At 39.8% G+C, this 13,800-nt stretch overlaps 2 protein-coding genes across 3 annotated transcripts in view; both read right to left on the reverse strand.

Moving 5' to 3' along the window:
• marveld2l (MARVEL domain containing 2-like) overlaps positions 1–642 on the reverse strand; it is a 5,892-nt gene extending 5,250 nt beyond the window's left edge. Inside the window, exon 1 of the mRNA XM_005721044.1 lies at positions 614–642. The gene's annotated coding sequence lies outside the window, so the exon portion shown is untranslated. The remainder of the gene's footprint in view (positions 1–613) is intronic.
• Positions 643–4,155: 3,513 nt separating this feature from the next.
• Positions 4,156–13,800, reverse strand: part of kcnn1a (potassium intermediate/small conductance calcium-activated channel, subfamily N, member 1a) — a 63,660-nt gene continuing 54,015 nt past the window's right edge. Inside the window, exons 8-10 of one of the 2 annotated variants that reach the window (XM_005721045.1) lie at positions 13,527–13,535; positions 11,317–11,386; positions 4,156–8,854 (exon numbers count right to left, since the gene is read on the reverse strand). In XM_005721045.1, the coding sequence (XP_005721102.1) occupies positions 8,549–8,854; positions 11,317–11,386; positions 13,527–13,535 (385 nt within the window). In that variant the 3' untranslated portion in view covers positions 4,156–8,548. The remainder of the gene's footprint in view (positions 8,855–11,316; positions 11,387–13,526; positions 13,536–13,800) is intronic. The other variant, XM_005721046.1, reaches the window with a different exon arrangement.

Here is a 13,800-nt window from a genome sequence, read left to right on the forward strand (position 1 = left end):
TACCTCTGGTGCAAATTACTGACCTCTGTCATCATTTTAAGTGGGGGAACTTGCACAATCGGTGGCTGACTAAATACTTTTTTGCCCCACTGTATATGTGTATGTATATATCTATCTATAGATATATATATAATCATTTGTGGGTTTCTACTACTGAATTAAAATTTACAGGATATAGTTAAAAATAAAAACCTTCCCGATAAACACAAATGTCAGATTCTTATACAGTGAGGTATCTTGTGCATAGACCTCCTCAACCAGTTGCAAATATATGGTGACACAATATCTCTATATTGAATGGAAAATGAAGGAAAGCCTCGATTCAAGATTTCTAAAAGACAGTTGTGTTAGTGGAAAGCCATTAGTCACACCATGTCAAACAGCATGACACATACACCACAAACTGCTGGAATACAGCAACTCCAAAAAAGACCCCAACATGACTCCAGTGCTGCTTGGGCTTTGCTAATTACAGAGGACTTGTGTGAGTTGTGACTCACACAATGCCGCGGCTCCGTGTACTTCGCTACTTTCGTGATACTATCGCTGAATTTTAAAAAACGGGACACCTGATTCTACATTTGTTTTTCAAATGTCAAATCCAACAGCTTACCTTGACCCCAACTCTCTGGTAACGTAGAGATGGCACTATCTCATAGGATTTTTGAGCCGCAACTGTCCAGCAGGCCCACACAGTTCACTCTCTTCAATCTCTCGGGTGACTCACTCCTGGTTTAGCACACACAGGGAGATTGGCTAATGTGTGTGGACAAAAGAGGTGGTACTAAAAGCTTAAACATTAAACCTGAACCGCCCCTGCGCTGGTGCTGACTGGCACTGCTAGGTTAATCTGTGGGAGAGAGAGTGGCTGAAACTGTTGACATTCATGGAGTGCATGATGTTGGCGCTTTGCTGATAAAAATAGGTTAAAAGAGTGGGGGAAAAAGTGCACAATCTAGTAATTAATACTGGATCAGGGACTCCTGGGTACACACAAAAGTTCATCACGTCAGCAGTTCTTAAAGCATTACACATATCACTTAAGACTATCAGCAACAGGAGTTTGTCCATGAGATTTCACTTTTCTTTTTAGAGTTGAGAAAGTGTTTGATAAGAGACCCATATTATCAATTACATCTCGTATCTTGCATTGGTATAATACTGCTTTATCATCCCATCATTTATGAATTATTCATTCTCATCTCAGCTGTGACTTTGTGTTAGACCGGGAGCTGGGTATTTGGCACTAGAGGGCAGCAGGCTCCCATGCTTCTCCTGCTCTGAGTTTGGTTTGTCTCTTTATCCCATTTAATGTGGCTATCTTTCCCAGTTACCTTTTCAGTGTTGCACTGAGTGTATTCAGACGTGGCCCTGTGAATAATGGCTACAATCTGCGTTTTAAGATTAGTCATGTCCTCTGAGCTAAATTCATAAAATACATTTAGTTGTAGATGAAACTGCAGGCTTTGATGATGACGTCTCTAAAGTGTTACTGGAACACTTCCCATAAGCGATGACATTGTGATACATGTCTTTTTATGTATCATTTAACCCTCCACAGCTGATTCCAGGAATCATTCCTGCTGTATAGCGTGGCATCACTCGGTGCCAGCGATTGTTCCAAAACAGATTTTCATGTAGAGAAAGCTCGGGGCAAGGACATCTGTAGTCCACCACCCCTCCCCACCTACAGAAAACACGCACGCACACACAAAGCAGTACTCATATCCTATACAGTACAATGATCTTATAATTTGAACAACTCTATCAAGTGCATAGGGAGTTGGTGGACCTCCGGTAGCCCTGGGCGTTGGGCTAAACCTCATTTGGGATTACCATAGTTGTCCACTGCTGCAACACAGGCACCTACTCAACTGCATATAATATGGAGGACAATGCAAAAGCATGTTTAAATATATTATTATATGAGGTAATACTGCTAGCTTAGTACAGTGCCTCTCGGTTTGGAAACTGAAAAAGGTACATGCCTCACACTCAGGCAGAATTTTACTGATCTAAATATAAGCATAATGGCATCACCATCATCAAATGGTACAAAATTGAATATTTTTCAACTTCCACTTTATGATTTTTTTTTAAACTAAGTGCTTAATTCTATGACAACCTAAATACCTGCTTGGTCTTTGCTGTCAAGAGAGCAGGTAGCAAAGGTTTAATGAGTCAGCTGTTTGATATGAATAACCTGTCATTACCGGACACACCATTACCACTGGCTTTGCTGATTATTTACTGATGTAAATAAAGGCAATAGAGTGACGAGTGAGTCCTTGTGAGGTGTGATGTAGTGTCAGTGTGTCAGCTTAGATTGGAAATAACAGTGTCGATCATCATGGTTTCATAAACAACATTTATTGTGCCCATCTCGGTTGTGGGCCAGTACCCCATCCATCAGTGGATAAAACTGTATTTACCCACTGATGGAGCTAGCCCCCCAATTTGAGAGCCACTTATGTACATGAGCAAAAATTTACAGATGGGGCATCAATGAATCATGTTAGCTGACTCTGTGTTAAGTCGATAGGGAAACTAGGCCTACACAGAAACAAGAACAATACTGTATGTGTACCAATCTGAGTTTTTAGCCTTGGCTGAAAATGATCCTTTCAAGTGGAAAACATCCAGCTAGCCAAGCATGTGTGAGTGTGAACATACACATACGCAATATATAGTGCATGTACACTTTCACAGTTGAAGTCCTAGCATATGGTTTGAGAGTTTTGAAAAGAGCTGCCGCCTTCTTTCACTGCTAAATGAAGCAGAGAAGCAATGGCAGCTTCCAGCAAGCAGCCTCATTTGCAGCCGTTCATTCTGTTCGGATCTCAGCAGATGAGGAGATACAGATAGAGCTAAAAAGACAGAAAGAGAAATGATGGATGCTGAAATAAGTGACACTCAAAAAAACATTTGGTGGAATGAAAAGGCCCTTCACACCCACTCTCCACCACTACACCAAAACCAAAATCAATACTCTCTCTGATTTCCCCAAGTGTATGCCAAACCACATTAGTTGAAAGCTATATGCAGGGCATTAAGCATAATGCAGCTCCTAGCTGCTCGTTCCTGAGAAAAGTCAGCCTTGTAATAAATTTAATAACTTAATAAAAACACTTCCCCATGTCTTCTGCAAGTTTTCCCCATAGGATCTTTTCAAACTATGCTCTTCAGGATCCTATATGCTGATTCTTCTTCCCCCTGTAATTCCAAACTCCAAGGGTGATCTTCAGTCCTCTGCAACATGACTCCATCTCCTGTTTCCTCACTGTTTGGCTGAGCTTCAGTACCCTCTAGGGGAGATTGCTGGTAATTTAATGCCACTATTCTTGCTTTTCACACTTCAGCACAAGGATAAGCTGAGTGAATTAAATGTGTTTATTAAGACAGATTGTTAGAGAAGGAAAGGATGGCCATGCGGCATAATTTGTGTGCACCTTTCACAATTTCTGCCTCTCTTTCCTACTTTGGTTTCCACCGTAAAGCGAGATTTAGTTCTATGGGAGCGCATTCAATGTCACATATGATTGTTATCACTTTAGAGGATAAAAACAGTATTTTAATTACTTTGTACTAATTGGATTGTTGAGGAGCTGTTCCCTGTGTTTCCACGGTTGCATGTCTTTGGGGTTGTGTAGCAACAACAACAGGGTGACTGACTCTGCCACTTTTGCGGGATATCGGTCTGCTGCCAAGTCCCTGCAGATTTTACTGTAATTAACCAGCCAGAGCCTTGTTTGTGCATGTGGACATGAATAGTAGCTTGTTATTTGAACATTAATGGCTGTGTACGAGTGTGTGTGTTGTGCACAGCTCACAGTTCACCTTGGAACAGCGCCCCAGCAGCTGCGTGTCCTCTGGAGTGCTGTTTATATCAATACTTCCTCCTGTAATCATGTTTTAGGACGGCCCATGCCTCAGTTTCACAGGACGAAACGTGTGATGTTTGCGTCTGTCAACACATTTGCAAACCCACCTTTCAAGTCTCACATTTGACTTTGGGCTTCTGCCATTTTCCTTCCCTCTTGGCATGGGAAAGTTTCAGATTGGAGTACGCAAATGAAACGGGAAGTAAAGCATTAGGAAGAATATTCAAAACGGAATTTTCAAATCCCAGCGGAAGAAAAAGAAAGAATAACGGTCATAGATGAAGATAGTCTTTAATGTTGACCTTGGTGTCTCTCCTTGTTAGGACAAAGGTTCACCTGCAAAATGAAGGAACAATGAACAGTATACAGAGAACATGTTAAACCCATTTGCCATCCATTAAAAGTTGATTTATTCCAGTGCTACTACGTACATTATGCATCATGTGGCAGTGTACACAGAACAATGATTTGGTTACATTTTTTCAGTTTTTTGGGGAGTGGGGGGTTCACTCTGTACTCAGCAGAAGTGTGTTCTGATGCCTGCTCTATGACGAAAGCCTACTTATAATAAAAGTCCGGGATGTGTTAATCATTTTGTCTTATCTACCATTATCAGAACAACATCATGAATGTCCCTCACTTCACTATGAAATACTGTGTATGTGTTTCATCTTCTAGAAAAGGATCAGTTCAGTAAATATTAGAATGGTGTTTAGGCTGGTCTTTGTGATGGGATACAAAGAAAACCAATTACAACAGAGTAAGGAACAGCAGATCCTGGATTAAATTTCCTATCTGCAAATGTAAAACAATAAAAGGTCTTTTGGGGGTTTCTTTTGTAACTGCCAGAATTTCAATCCCCTCGTGTAATTTCTATAGGCATTTTTTTTTCTACATACCTATGACATGCTGGCAGCCACCTACCTTTACCTTTTCAGCTTTGTCCTGTTTAAATGGTGACATCTACAATGAGGTCATATTAACAGGACACCCAATCTTGCTGTTCATAACCTTCCTGTCAGTGAATGAGCAAAGTCTTTTCTTTTTTTCATGCCACCCGATGACGTCCTTAACACCAGCATTGTTATGTCTCTCTGGGGAAGAGACTCCAGCATCTGTGATCCTTTCTGTTGTAACTACACACCAAGTACAAAATGGGACATGACCTGGGTTTCCATTGCTTCTTCCTCCCTTGCAGTTTTTTTTGTTTGGGGTTTTCTTTTTTTTTGGAACCACTTCAATGTCTTTTCTGCAGGCCATCTGTCAAGCCTACTTTTGTATGAGGGACTGATATTCTTAATAATGACAGATGAAAAACGTGAGGGCGTACCAGATGTAATGACAAGGTGGAAACCTTAGATAGAAACAGGCAGGTAAGGCTGTAATCAAGCAGATAGGCTTAGCCATCCTGACTAATTGGATGATACTGATTGAAACAGAGACTGCAAAAGCATGATAGATCTCTTTATAGGCTACTATTAGGGAGAAGTGTAGCACTCTGAGATAGGAAAGGCTAAAGGTGGGGGCAGTAAAGAGTCATGCTTCATCAACTCAAGTTGAAAGGGAAAAAGCTAATATTCATGCTCGATTAAGTTGCACTTGTAGCAAACTGAATACATTCTTAAAAGAAGTGCTCTCTGGTCAATCCAGAGCCTGTGAGATAGCGAACCTGTTTGTTCTCTCACAGGGTTGGACCTAGACTCAGTTAAGCCTAAAGCAGCTTGGAAATAATTAAGACCATGGAAATTATAATGATCCTACAACTGTCCATTTGCTTAAGGGACCACAAATATGAGATTTAGCACTAGCGTTCTTTTGGGACTCAATCTACTGTTTAAATCATCCTAGCCTGCTAACCTGATGACCTCCTGTTCTGTTCTAATGTGCTCTGGGAAAATCCTAAATATTTGTCTTCAAATTAAACTTTGCAAGTCATCACAGCACTAGAATATGCCAGTGCATGCTTTCATAGATGTTTCGCCCTCACTTCTTATCCATCACTGTACCACTCAGATAACCAAAGCAAAGGCCTCAAAGAACAGTTCAATGTTATACTTTACTACTGAGAGCTGTCCACTTAGGCTACAGGTCTGTACAGTAAATATAAAGCTAGTATTAGAAACCAGTTAGCTTATGCTCCTGATGAGTCAATTGAAGCCACAGACTGAAAGTGACAAAACTCAGAAGCTCTGACAGACATGCCCAATTTTACAGTAGAAGCAAAATCTTTACAATGGATTTGGTACCTATAGCCAATTTCCCAGTTTATAACAACTGTTCAGAATAATTTTGACTTAATTAGACTTTGTTTGTAATAAAGCTTGAACTATAATTAAGGGTCTATCTGAGTATTTTTGTCTTGCTCTTGTCATACTAAAAGATATTTTAAGAAACTGGCTGTTCAGTTTCTTTGATAAGTACATTTTAAGTCTGTTTTTCACTAGTCAAAGTTTGTGTTGTGCTCAATATAACAGAGAACTCCTGATGCATCTTTCTCTAAACTTTCCCAGTCAGTGCTAGCATTACAAACCATGAGTCACTGCAGCTCTCTGAGAAAAAAAAAACCCTCACAAAAAAGCCCCCAGTGCATCCAGTATAATCTACATAATGGAAATAGTGACACAATATGGTAGCGATAGCTTAAGAGGAGCTAGAGCTAGCTTATATCTCGGGTTGTTTTGATTCTGGCTGGACTCAGGAATGTAAGTAGTTAATGTGAATTTGTGTTTATTACTTAAATTCCTCCGCATGTATATGACAACATACTCAAAAATTAATCTTGCAGTCTCCCACCAGTTAAGCCAATCTAAAGCTAATTTTATATTTAAAGTACAGACATGAGGGGCAGTGATAACATACTAGACTACAAGACAGCATATAAGTTTAATCGTTTTTTCTTTTTTTTAACTGTAAAACTATGGTTTATTTACTTTGAGATCAGTTCACTGTTTTGTAACCCGAAAAGTTTCTTCAGCATTTTTTGTATTTTTGAGGATTTTTTTTGGAAATACTGATTTTTTTTTTTAAAATCTCTCTTCATATTATAAACAGGATCAACTTGCTGCAATTCTCTAGGTTCTGAAACTCTAAAAAAACACAGGTATCCTCGCAAAATAAAAAATTGGGGGAAAACAAAATTAAAAAATATAATACAAAAGAAAAGCAACCAACAAACCAAAGGTAATCTAATGAAACCAAGCGTATAAATAACCAGAGCCATCTGGGTGTGATCCATAACTACTTCTGGACAGAACCATGCAAAAGAGCTGGGTTAGTTACTCAGTTTGACCAGTGATGTGTTTGTGCCTGTATCCCAGCAGACCTCAAGCCATGCAATTTTCTGAAGACCACAGGAAGTTCTAATTAGTGGTAGTGAGAAAGGTAGACTACTACATATTTCATATTTGTTGTGTATGAGTGTGCAGCATTGAGCTTAAAGTGAACTTGTTCTCTGAAACACACAAATATGCTCTCAATCTGTCTCGCCACGGGTTTCTCGCTGTACTTCTCCATTTGTCGCTGTGTTAGAAATAGAAAAACAGGTTTTCAAAACATTTAGAGTTGCAGTGTAATGGAGGCAATGTTATGCATGTTAGACATTTTCTTTAAAGTTTTGGAGAGGAATGTATCTGAAAAAGGAATGCAATGTTGTATTTAGACTGTTAACATCGTAAAAAAGCTCTGAAATTAGTAATTAAATAACCCTCTACTATTTATACATTCAGGCACTGAAAAATCACATGTCAATATGTAACTAAAAAAGATAGTCGCTCTCATTTTTTTCCTTGGTAAGAACAAGGAAGCTGATACCTTGAAGTTGGCAATAGTGATCATTTTTCCTACCCAGTAGTAATGCCATATGCATCCCCATTGCTATTTATTTGTGTAACAGTTTCTCCTCCCCTTTAAGTGCATTTTCAATCACTGACCTGAAGTCAGAGCTTTTGTAGCCTCTCCTAAAGCTTTCACCCTAAACTATGGGAAAGAATCCATGACACTAGTCATTTGAAAGGGAAGTCCAATGGTTTGTCTTGTTCTCCTCACCGGACAAACAGGTAGACGGACAGATGGGTGGACAGATGTCCTCCATGGCCTCAGAGGGCCAGCAGGTGAGCCAAGGCCCTCAGCTCCACAGACCAACTTCCCCCCTTGTTGTTAAGGACTCTCCGGTGTGATAGCCAGCTCTCACCTCAGCAACCCTGAACTCAGTCTTTTTCTTTTTTTTTTTAACTATACAAGGGCTTTTACAAAAAAAGCTAACTTGGACAGCCATACAATGGCTAAAACATAAACCATATCTCTACTTTATCTCAGTTTGTAATTTTTTTTCTATTTTTCTTTTTTGGATGCATTTGTTTTTTCTTGATTTAAGTCTTTGCTTGCTTTTCTTTGTTCTTTTCGAGTAGCTCTAATCAGGCCTGTGCTGAGAGGCTCAGTCACAGAGAAACTGGTTTTCTGGATTTTTTTTTTCTTCATTAGGTGGAGAGGAAGGAATGAGTGGGAGGGAAAGGACAAGGATCAGGTCACGGACCAAGATGTGGGTTCATTATTAGTCCAGACATGGACTTGCCAGCAGATATGAGACAGAATTGGATGGGACAGAATGAGGCGACACGTTGGTTTGGGAAAGGTAGGGCTCAAAGGTGATTACAGAAGATTTGTCAAGGTTATCCGCTATCAGAGGAGGTGTGTGGTGCTGTGGAGGGAGAGCGCCGCCTACGGGCGGTGGAAGTCCAGGATCGCTCGGAGCGTTCGGAACGCTCAGAGGCTAGCGAAGCGGGTCGAAAGCGGTGAACAAAGCCGTCCAGGAAGTCCTGCTGCTGCTGGGTTATGGCTTGGGAGATGAGGCAGGGCAGTGCCTGCAGGCTGCCCGTCACTGAGTCCAGCTTGTCCTCCAATGTGCCGATGCGCTTATCCAGCTCCTCACTGCGTTCCTGCAGCTCCGACACCAGGTCATACATCACATTCTGGGTCTAATGAAGGAGAGAAAGTAAATGTGTTTTGGGACAAGAAGGAACAGGAGGACAGAGACAGGAGGGACAAGGGAGGAAGAGGCAAGATAGAAACATTAAGAAGCTGTTTCACAACTTGTTGCAACAACTAAAATTAAGAGATGATATACAGTAGGACACATATAGTGATTAAGGAAAAAAAAAACCTTAATGTAACAGTAATAATAAATTCCATGAGTAGACAACTACAGTAAATATATTACAGCAGAGGAGGAAATAATTTAAAGGAAGCAGTAGGAAGGGGAGCTGTAAAGTTTCAGCAAGTCAGCATAGATTTTATCTTCCCATAGATTTTACAACCAACTTCTCCAATCCATTTATAGCTCCTGAAGGTCTTTAATCCTTTATGTGTTTGCTTGACACAACTCATTTATATAATGAAAAGCATCTCTAGTATTTAGGTACTTATTGCTTAACACTTCATGCAGTTCTGGCAAGCTCAGCATGAGGCATCTGCAAGTAATTATTGCATCTCAACTAAGCAGTTTTCGATATTGCAAAATTAATCACACATTATATACAACATATTGCATTCTTCAACATCACAGAGCATTTTATAAGATTTGCAATTTAACAGTCATCTGCAGAGATTACAAAATACTCATGTAGGGTCTCCAGGCATGTGTGCCCCTCAGAAATCAAATCTAAAATCCAGATGTGAAAGGTTTATATCTCTATGGGGCTTGAAAATAAAGCTGAGCCACTGTAGGGTGTATGCAGATTGATCTGACCATCGAGCACAGTAAGGCGCAAGTAAACACACATTAAAGCGATTGGCCTTGGAACCTTTTAAAATACACACTGGAGTGCAAATGCCATCCACATCAAATGAAGTCAATGCAGCCATGTACCTCCCTTTGAACCCCCTCTCAGCTCTGGTGCCTCAGCTGACATCTGTACAGCCAGACAGAAGCTACTGAAGCATTTCTGTATTCAGCCTCTTATGGACAGATGCTGTTTACAGTGTGTCATCAGGTTCAGGTTCTTCAAACTGAGTAGTCTCACATTAGGGTTCATTCTCCAAAGAGTTAGCTTGGCCAAGATCACTTTTTAAGGCAGTGCAGGTGCCGTTTGATTTGATGTGATGCGTAGATGTAGAATTTAAAATGGTATGATAATGTCAAACATGAAATTTGAAAAGGAGTTAACAATGGAGACATAATAAATAAAAGAAATAAATATCAATTATATTATTTATTGTGTACAATAACTTTACCACTGTAATGATTTCTATAGGAGCTTAATTTGCCAAAAAACAGAGAAAATAGTCCATGAAATAAAGTTAGAATTGATTCTGACTGATTGTATTTTCATCTTCTCCCGCAAACTATAGATAACATAACAGTAAAAGTTTTAAAAGTTATATTTAAGAATGAAACTGATGACCTGTACTGAATGACGTAATGTTTGACATTTGTATTAGCCCTCAAAAACTATTAAGTATTAGATTAAAAAGAGCACTCCTCTCAAATGTTGAAGCCTGAACAACTAAAGCAATCTTAACCTTCTAACACTTCAAGAGCTGCACATAATGTCTACCTGGGATGTTGCATCTTGGGCCAAGCATTTTAACCAGTTGCCTAAAACCCTGCTTTTCAACCACATAATCACATCAGTAATTTCTATCCACCATTTGCTCTTCCTTTCATATGCAGTAGAATTAGCAAGTAGTCCAGCAATGTTTGCTCAAGTTATTTGTTTACATTTGGGTCTCATATAAAAAGTTGCTATTATCTCCTCCTCTGAAGCCTGGTTGTACTCAATGTGTTTTTGCCTGAAGTAATATAAAAAGTTAGTTGTTTCCACCTTTAGTCTGAAAGGTTTTCTTGCATATTTTGCAAAGTAGTGAGCTTTGCTGCTAGTTGTTGAAGTAGCTTCCTTTTTGTTACCAAATCATCATCAGAGGATGATACACGCTCTTGCTCTCAGACATGCCAGGCTTGTCTCGTTATTCTGTTTGCTGGGGAATGTAAACACAGGCCTTGGATATAGTAATAATGATATGGTACTTTTTTATTATGTATTTGCGGATGATATGATATGGCACAACCCTATTTTCCTAGGGGTTTTTTGCTGACTATTCAAAAAAAAGAAAAAAAAAAGAATGTACAACTTGATGCAGTCCCAGGATTGGCTCACCTATCAGCTTTATGCGGTAAGCTAAAGACGCTACAATTTTTAAGTGCACGGGGAGAACACTGAAAATATCCTAGGACAAAACCTTGGGGTTCCCTGTAGTTTATGTCCTTGGAAAGAGCCTGCTTAGGCCCTTCCTGAGAAGAATATCTCCATATAATAGAAGAATATACATTCAGTCAGTTTAAATAAAGACAGAATAGCAACGGCAAGTTAAAATCATCACAGCACAAATTATATCAAAACCTTCAAAAGATTAAGTTAGATTTTTAACTTGGAAAACTTACCTTTGCCAGGTCCACCAAGGTGTTAGCCTGATCATTGAGTTTCCTTTGCTCCATCTTAACACTGCGCAGTCTGAGTGGGCGCACAAGGAGGTGTGAACATGAAAAACAGGGAAGGAGAATGTGGACAAAAGGAAAGAGATGACAGCAAGGAAGAGAGGAGAGCAGAGTGAAGAAGGGGAAGGAGGGTAGTTTGAAGGAGTAGAGCACAGAGAGACAGGTTTTTGAGGGGCAGAGAGGGCCAATAGAAAAGAAAGGAGGAGGAGGAACAACAACAAATGTTTTATCAGGACACTTCTTTCACTGATGACATTGAAAAGAAAGTAAGACATGCATTGTAAATATTTTCTTTATGTATTTATATTTATACACATATATGGAAGTGTATGCATATAAATATATATTAAAGGCATTCCTGGTCTTGGTCAATACAATACCAACCAAAACATGCAAAATTACAGAAGCATACTACACTCATTTAAAAAAAAATAGACTGTTTGTCATGTTTAAGCTAGCTCTTTTTTGTTATAACAAGATCTTTTTTTCACAACGTTACAGTCCTTTAAGCAGCAGGTGGCAGCAAGTATTTTTGTTGTAATGAGAAATGATGCTAATAGTGAGAGATGATCTTGTTACAAGCCAAAAAAAGAATCAGTTTTTGAAAAAGTGGGAAAAGGAGCTCAATACGTGAAAGAAACGTATTATTAGGAGTTAAAAATGCCCCTGTGAGCAAGAATGCAATATGCTTCCATACAAGAAAATCCCAAAACCTGTTTGAAATCAAAACATTCCCATCTCTTTCCAAAACTAAGACATTGAAAAAAGGAAAAAGATGGCATGCCCTTTGTCAGTGCTACACACAGCTCAGTGGTAGGACTTCAGATATACACACTGGTCATTCAGTAAGCGTGCAGTGACTATGACTGACTTTGTGCACAATGAAACGAGTTGGGTGTTTTCAGTGCTGGATATTGTGAGTGTGTGTGTGTGTGTGTGAGAGAGAGAGAGTGCATATGTGCATGAGCTGATGTGTGTATGTGTGGATGCCACAGATAAAGGATGAAACTTGCCAGAAATAAACTGCCTAATGACACTGCTGAACATACGGCAACATCGACATTTCAAACATTTTAAATGAAATGCTGCACGATGATACATTGGACATGTTTTGTGATGCCTTCAACAAAGCGCCTCCTTATCTCTAATCAAATACATTATGGCTCTGTAAGAACTGTTAACGCTGATGTGCATAATATGCCATTGTTAGCAGTGGCATCACACAGCCATCATCTGAATGTGCGAGGGGAAGAATTTCCCTGTTCGGCAAATTATGAGACAGGATGACATTCAAGGGCATTTATTCATGTGCAAATCAGTATATCAGAGCAGAGTGAGACTGCTCGCTTACGGCTCTATCTCTGTGGGAAACTGCTCCAGCTCGTATGTGTCTGTTTGCCCGGCTTTGTCATCCCTTATGGCTGTCGAAGAATTGGGACTATTTGAGGTAAAAGCTCTACTTATTAGCGTAACACATTTTGAGTACAATTTTGTTCTACAAAACCCCAATGTACATGTTGCGTTGTGCCTTTTGTGCCATCCTATTGATGTCATGTACAAGGCCTTGTTGTTTGATCTCATATTAGAAAGGGAAAAAACAGCATAAATCAAGACTAAATCAACAGCAAGCATTTGATCCACATTAGAACTACAGGATAGAACACTGTGCTTATTTATGTCATCACAAAACCTTCAGGAGTGTAGGATGAGTTCTGTTGATGCAGGTTAATATAGCCCCAGAGCAGCTATATTAATCATGGGCAACAATATACACTACATCATCAATGATTATGAACTGCTGGCCAAGCCAACAAAGCTCCAAGCTCATTCTGCGCAAGATGCTTTTTCTTTCACACGTTCTCTCCAGACAACCCTCCACTATCGACAATGTGGATGCTTTTCGTTCATTCAAGTCAGGGGGGAAATGGGAGGGAGAGGGAAGTAAATGGAACATAGAAGTAAAGAAAAAAAAAACACACACACAACCGAAAACAGCAATTCAGCATCCATCCTTTTTTTCTTCTTCTTCTTTTTTTTTAGCAACAAGTAAACTTTTTTTTTTTTTACATGCATGTCGAACGCAGACATGGAGAGAGGAGGAGCAGGAGGATGTTGAAGAAACAGTAGGAAGAGGATACATAGAAGACTCAACTTACTTCTGAGCTCTGCGGTGATAGAGCAAAACAAAGACAGAACACAGTACAGATTTTTAACCCCACAACATTCACGAAACGAGCGAAAACCATTACACTTCTCACTGTAAGCACAGGGTAAAAAGAGGGTCGCGGGGAGAGGGGGGCAAGGGAGGGGAACAGGAAGGACCATTACACTAGATTGCAGAGTGTTTGTGCGTATGTGTGTGTGTGTGTGTGTGTGTGTGTGCATGAGTGTACGTGTGTGCGCGCGCACGCTCTGTATGTGTCCATCTGT

The sequence above is a fragment of the Pundamilia nyererei genome, unplaced genomic scaffold, assembly GCF_000239375.1.
Source record: "Pundamilia nyererei isolate P.nyererei 1_Seehausen unplaced genomic scaffold, PunNye1.0 scaffold00004, whole genome shotgun sequence".
NCBI classification, from domain to species: Eukaryota; Metazoa; Chordata; class Actinopteri; order Cichliformes; family Cichlidae; genus Pundamilia; species Pundamilia nyererei.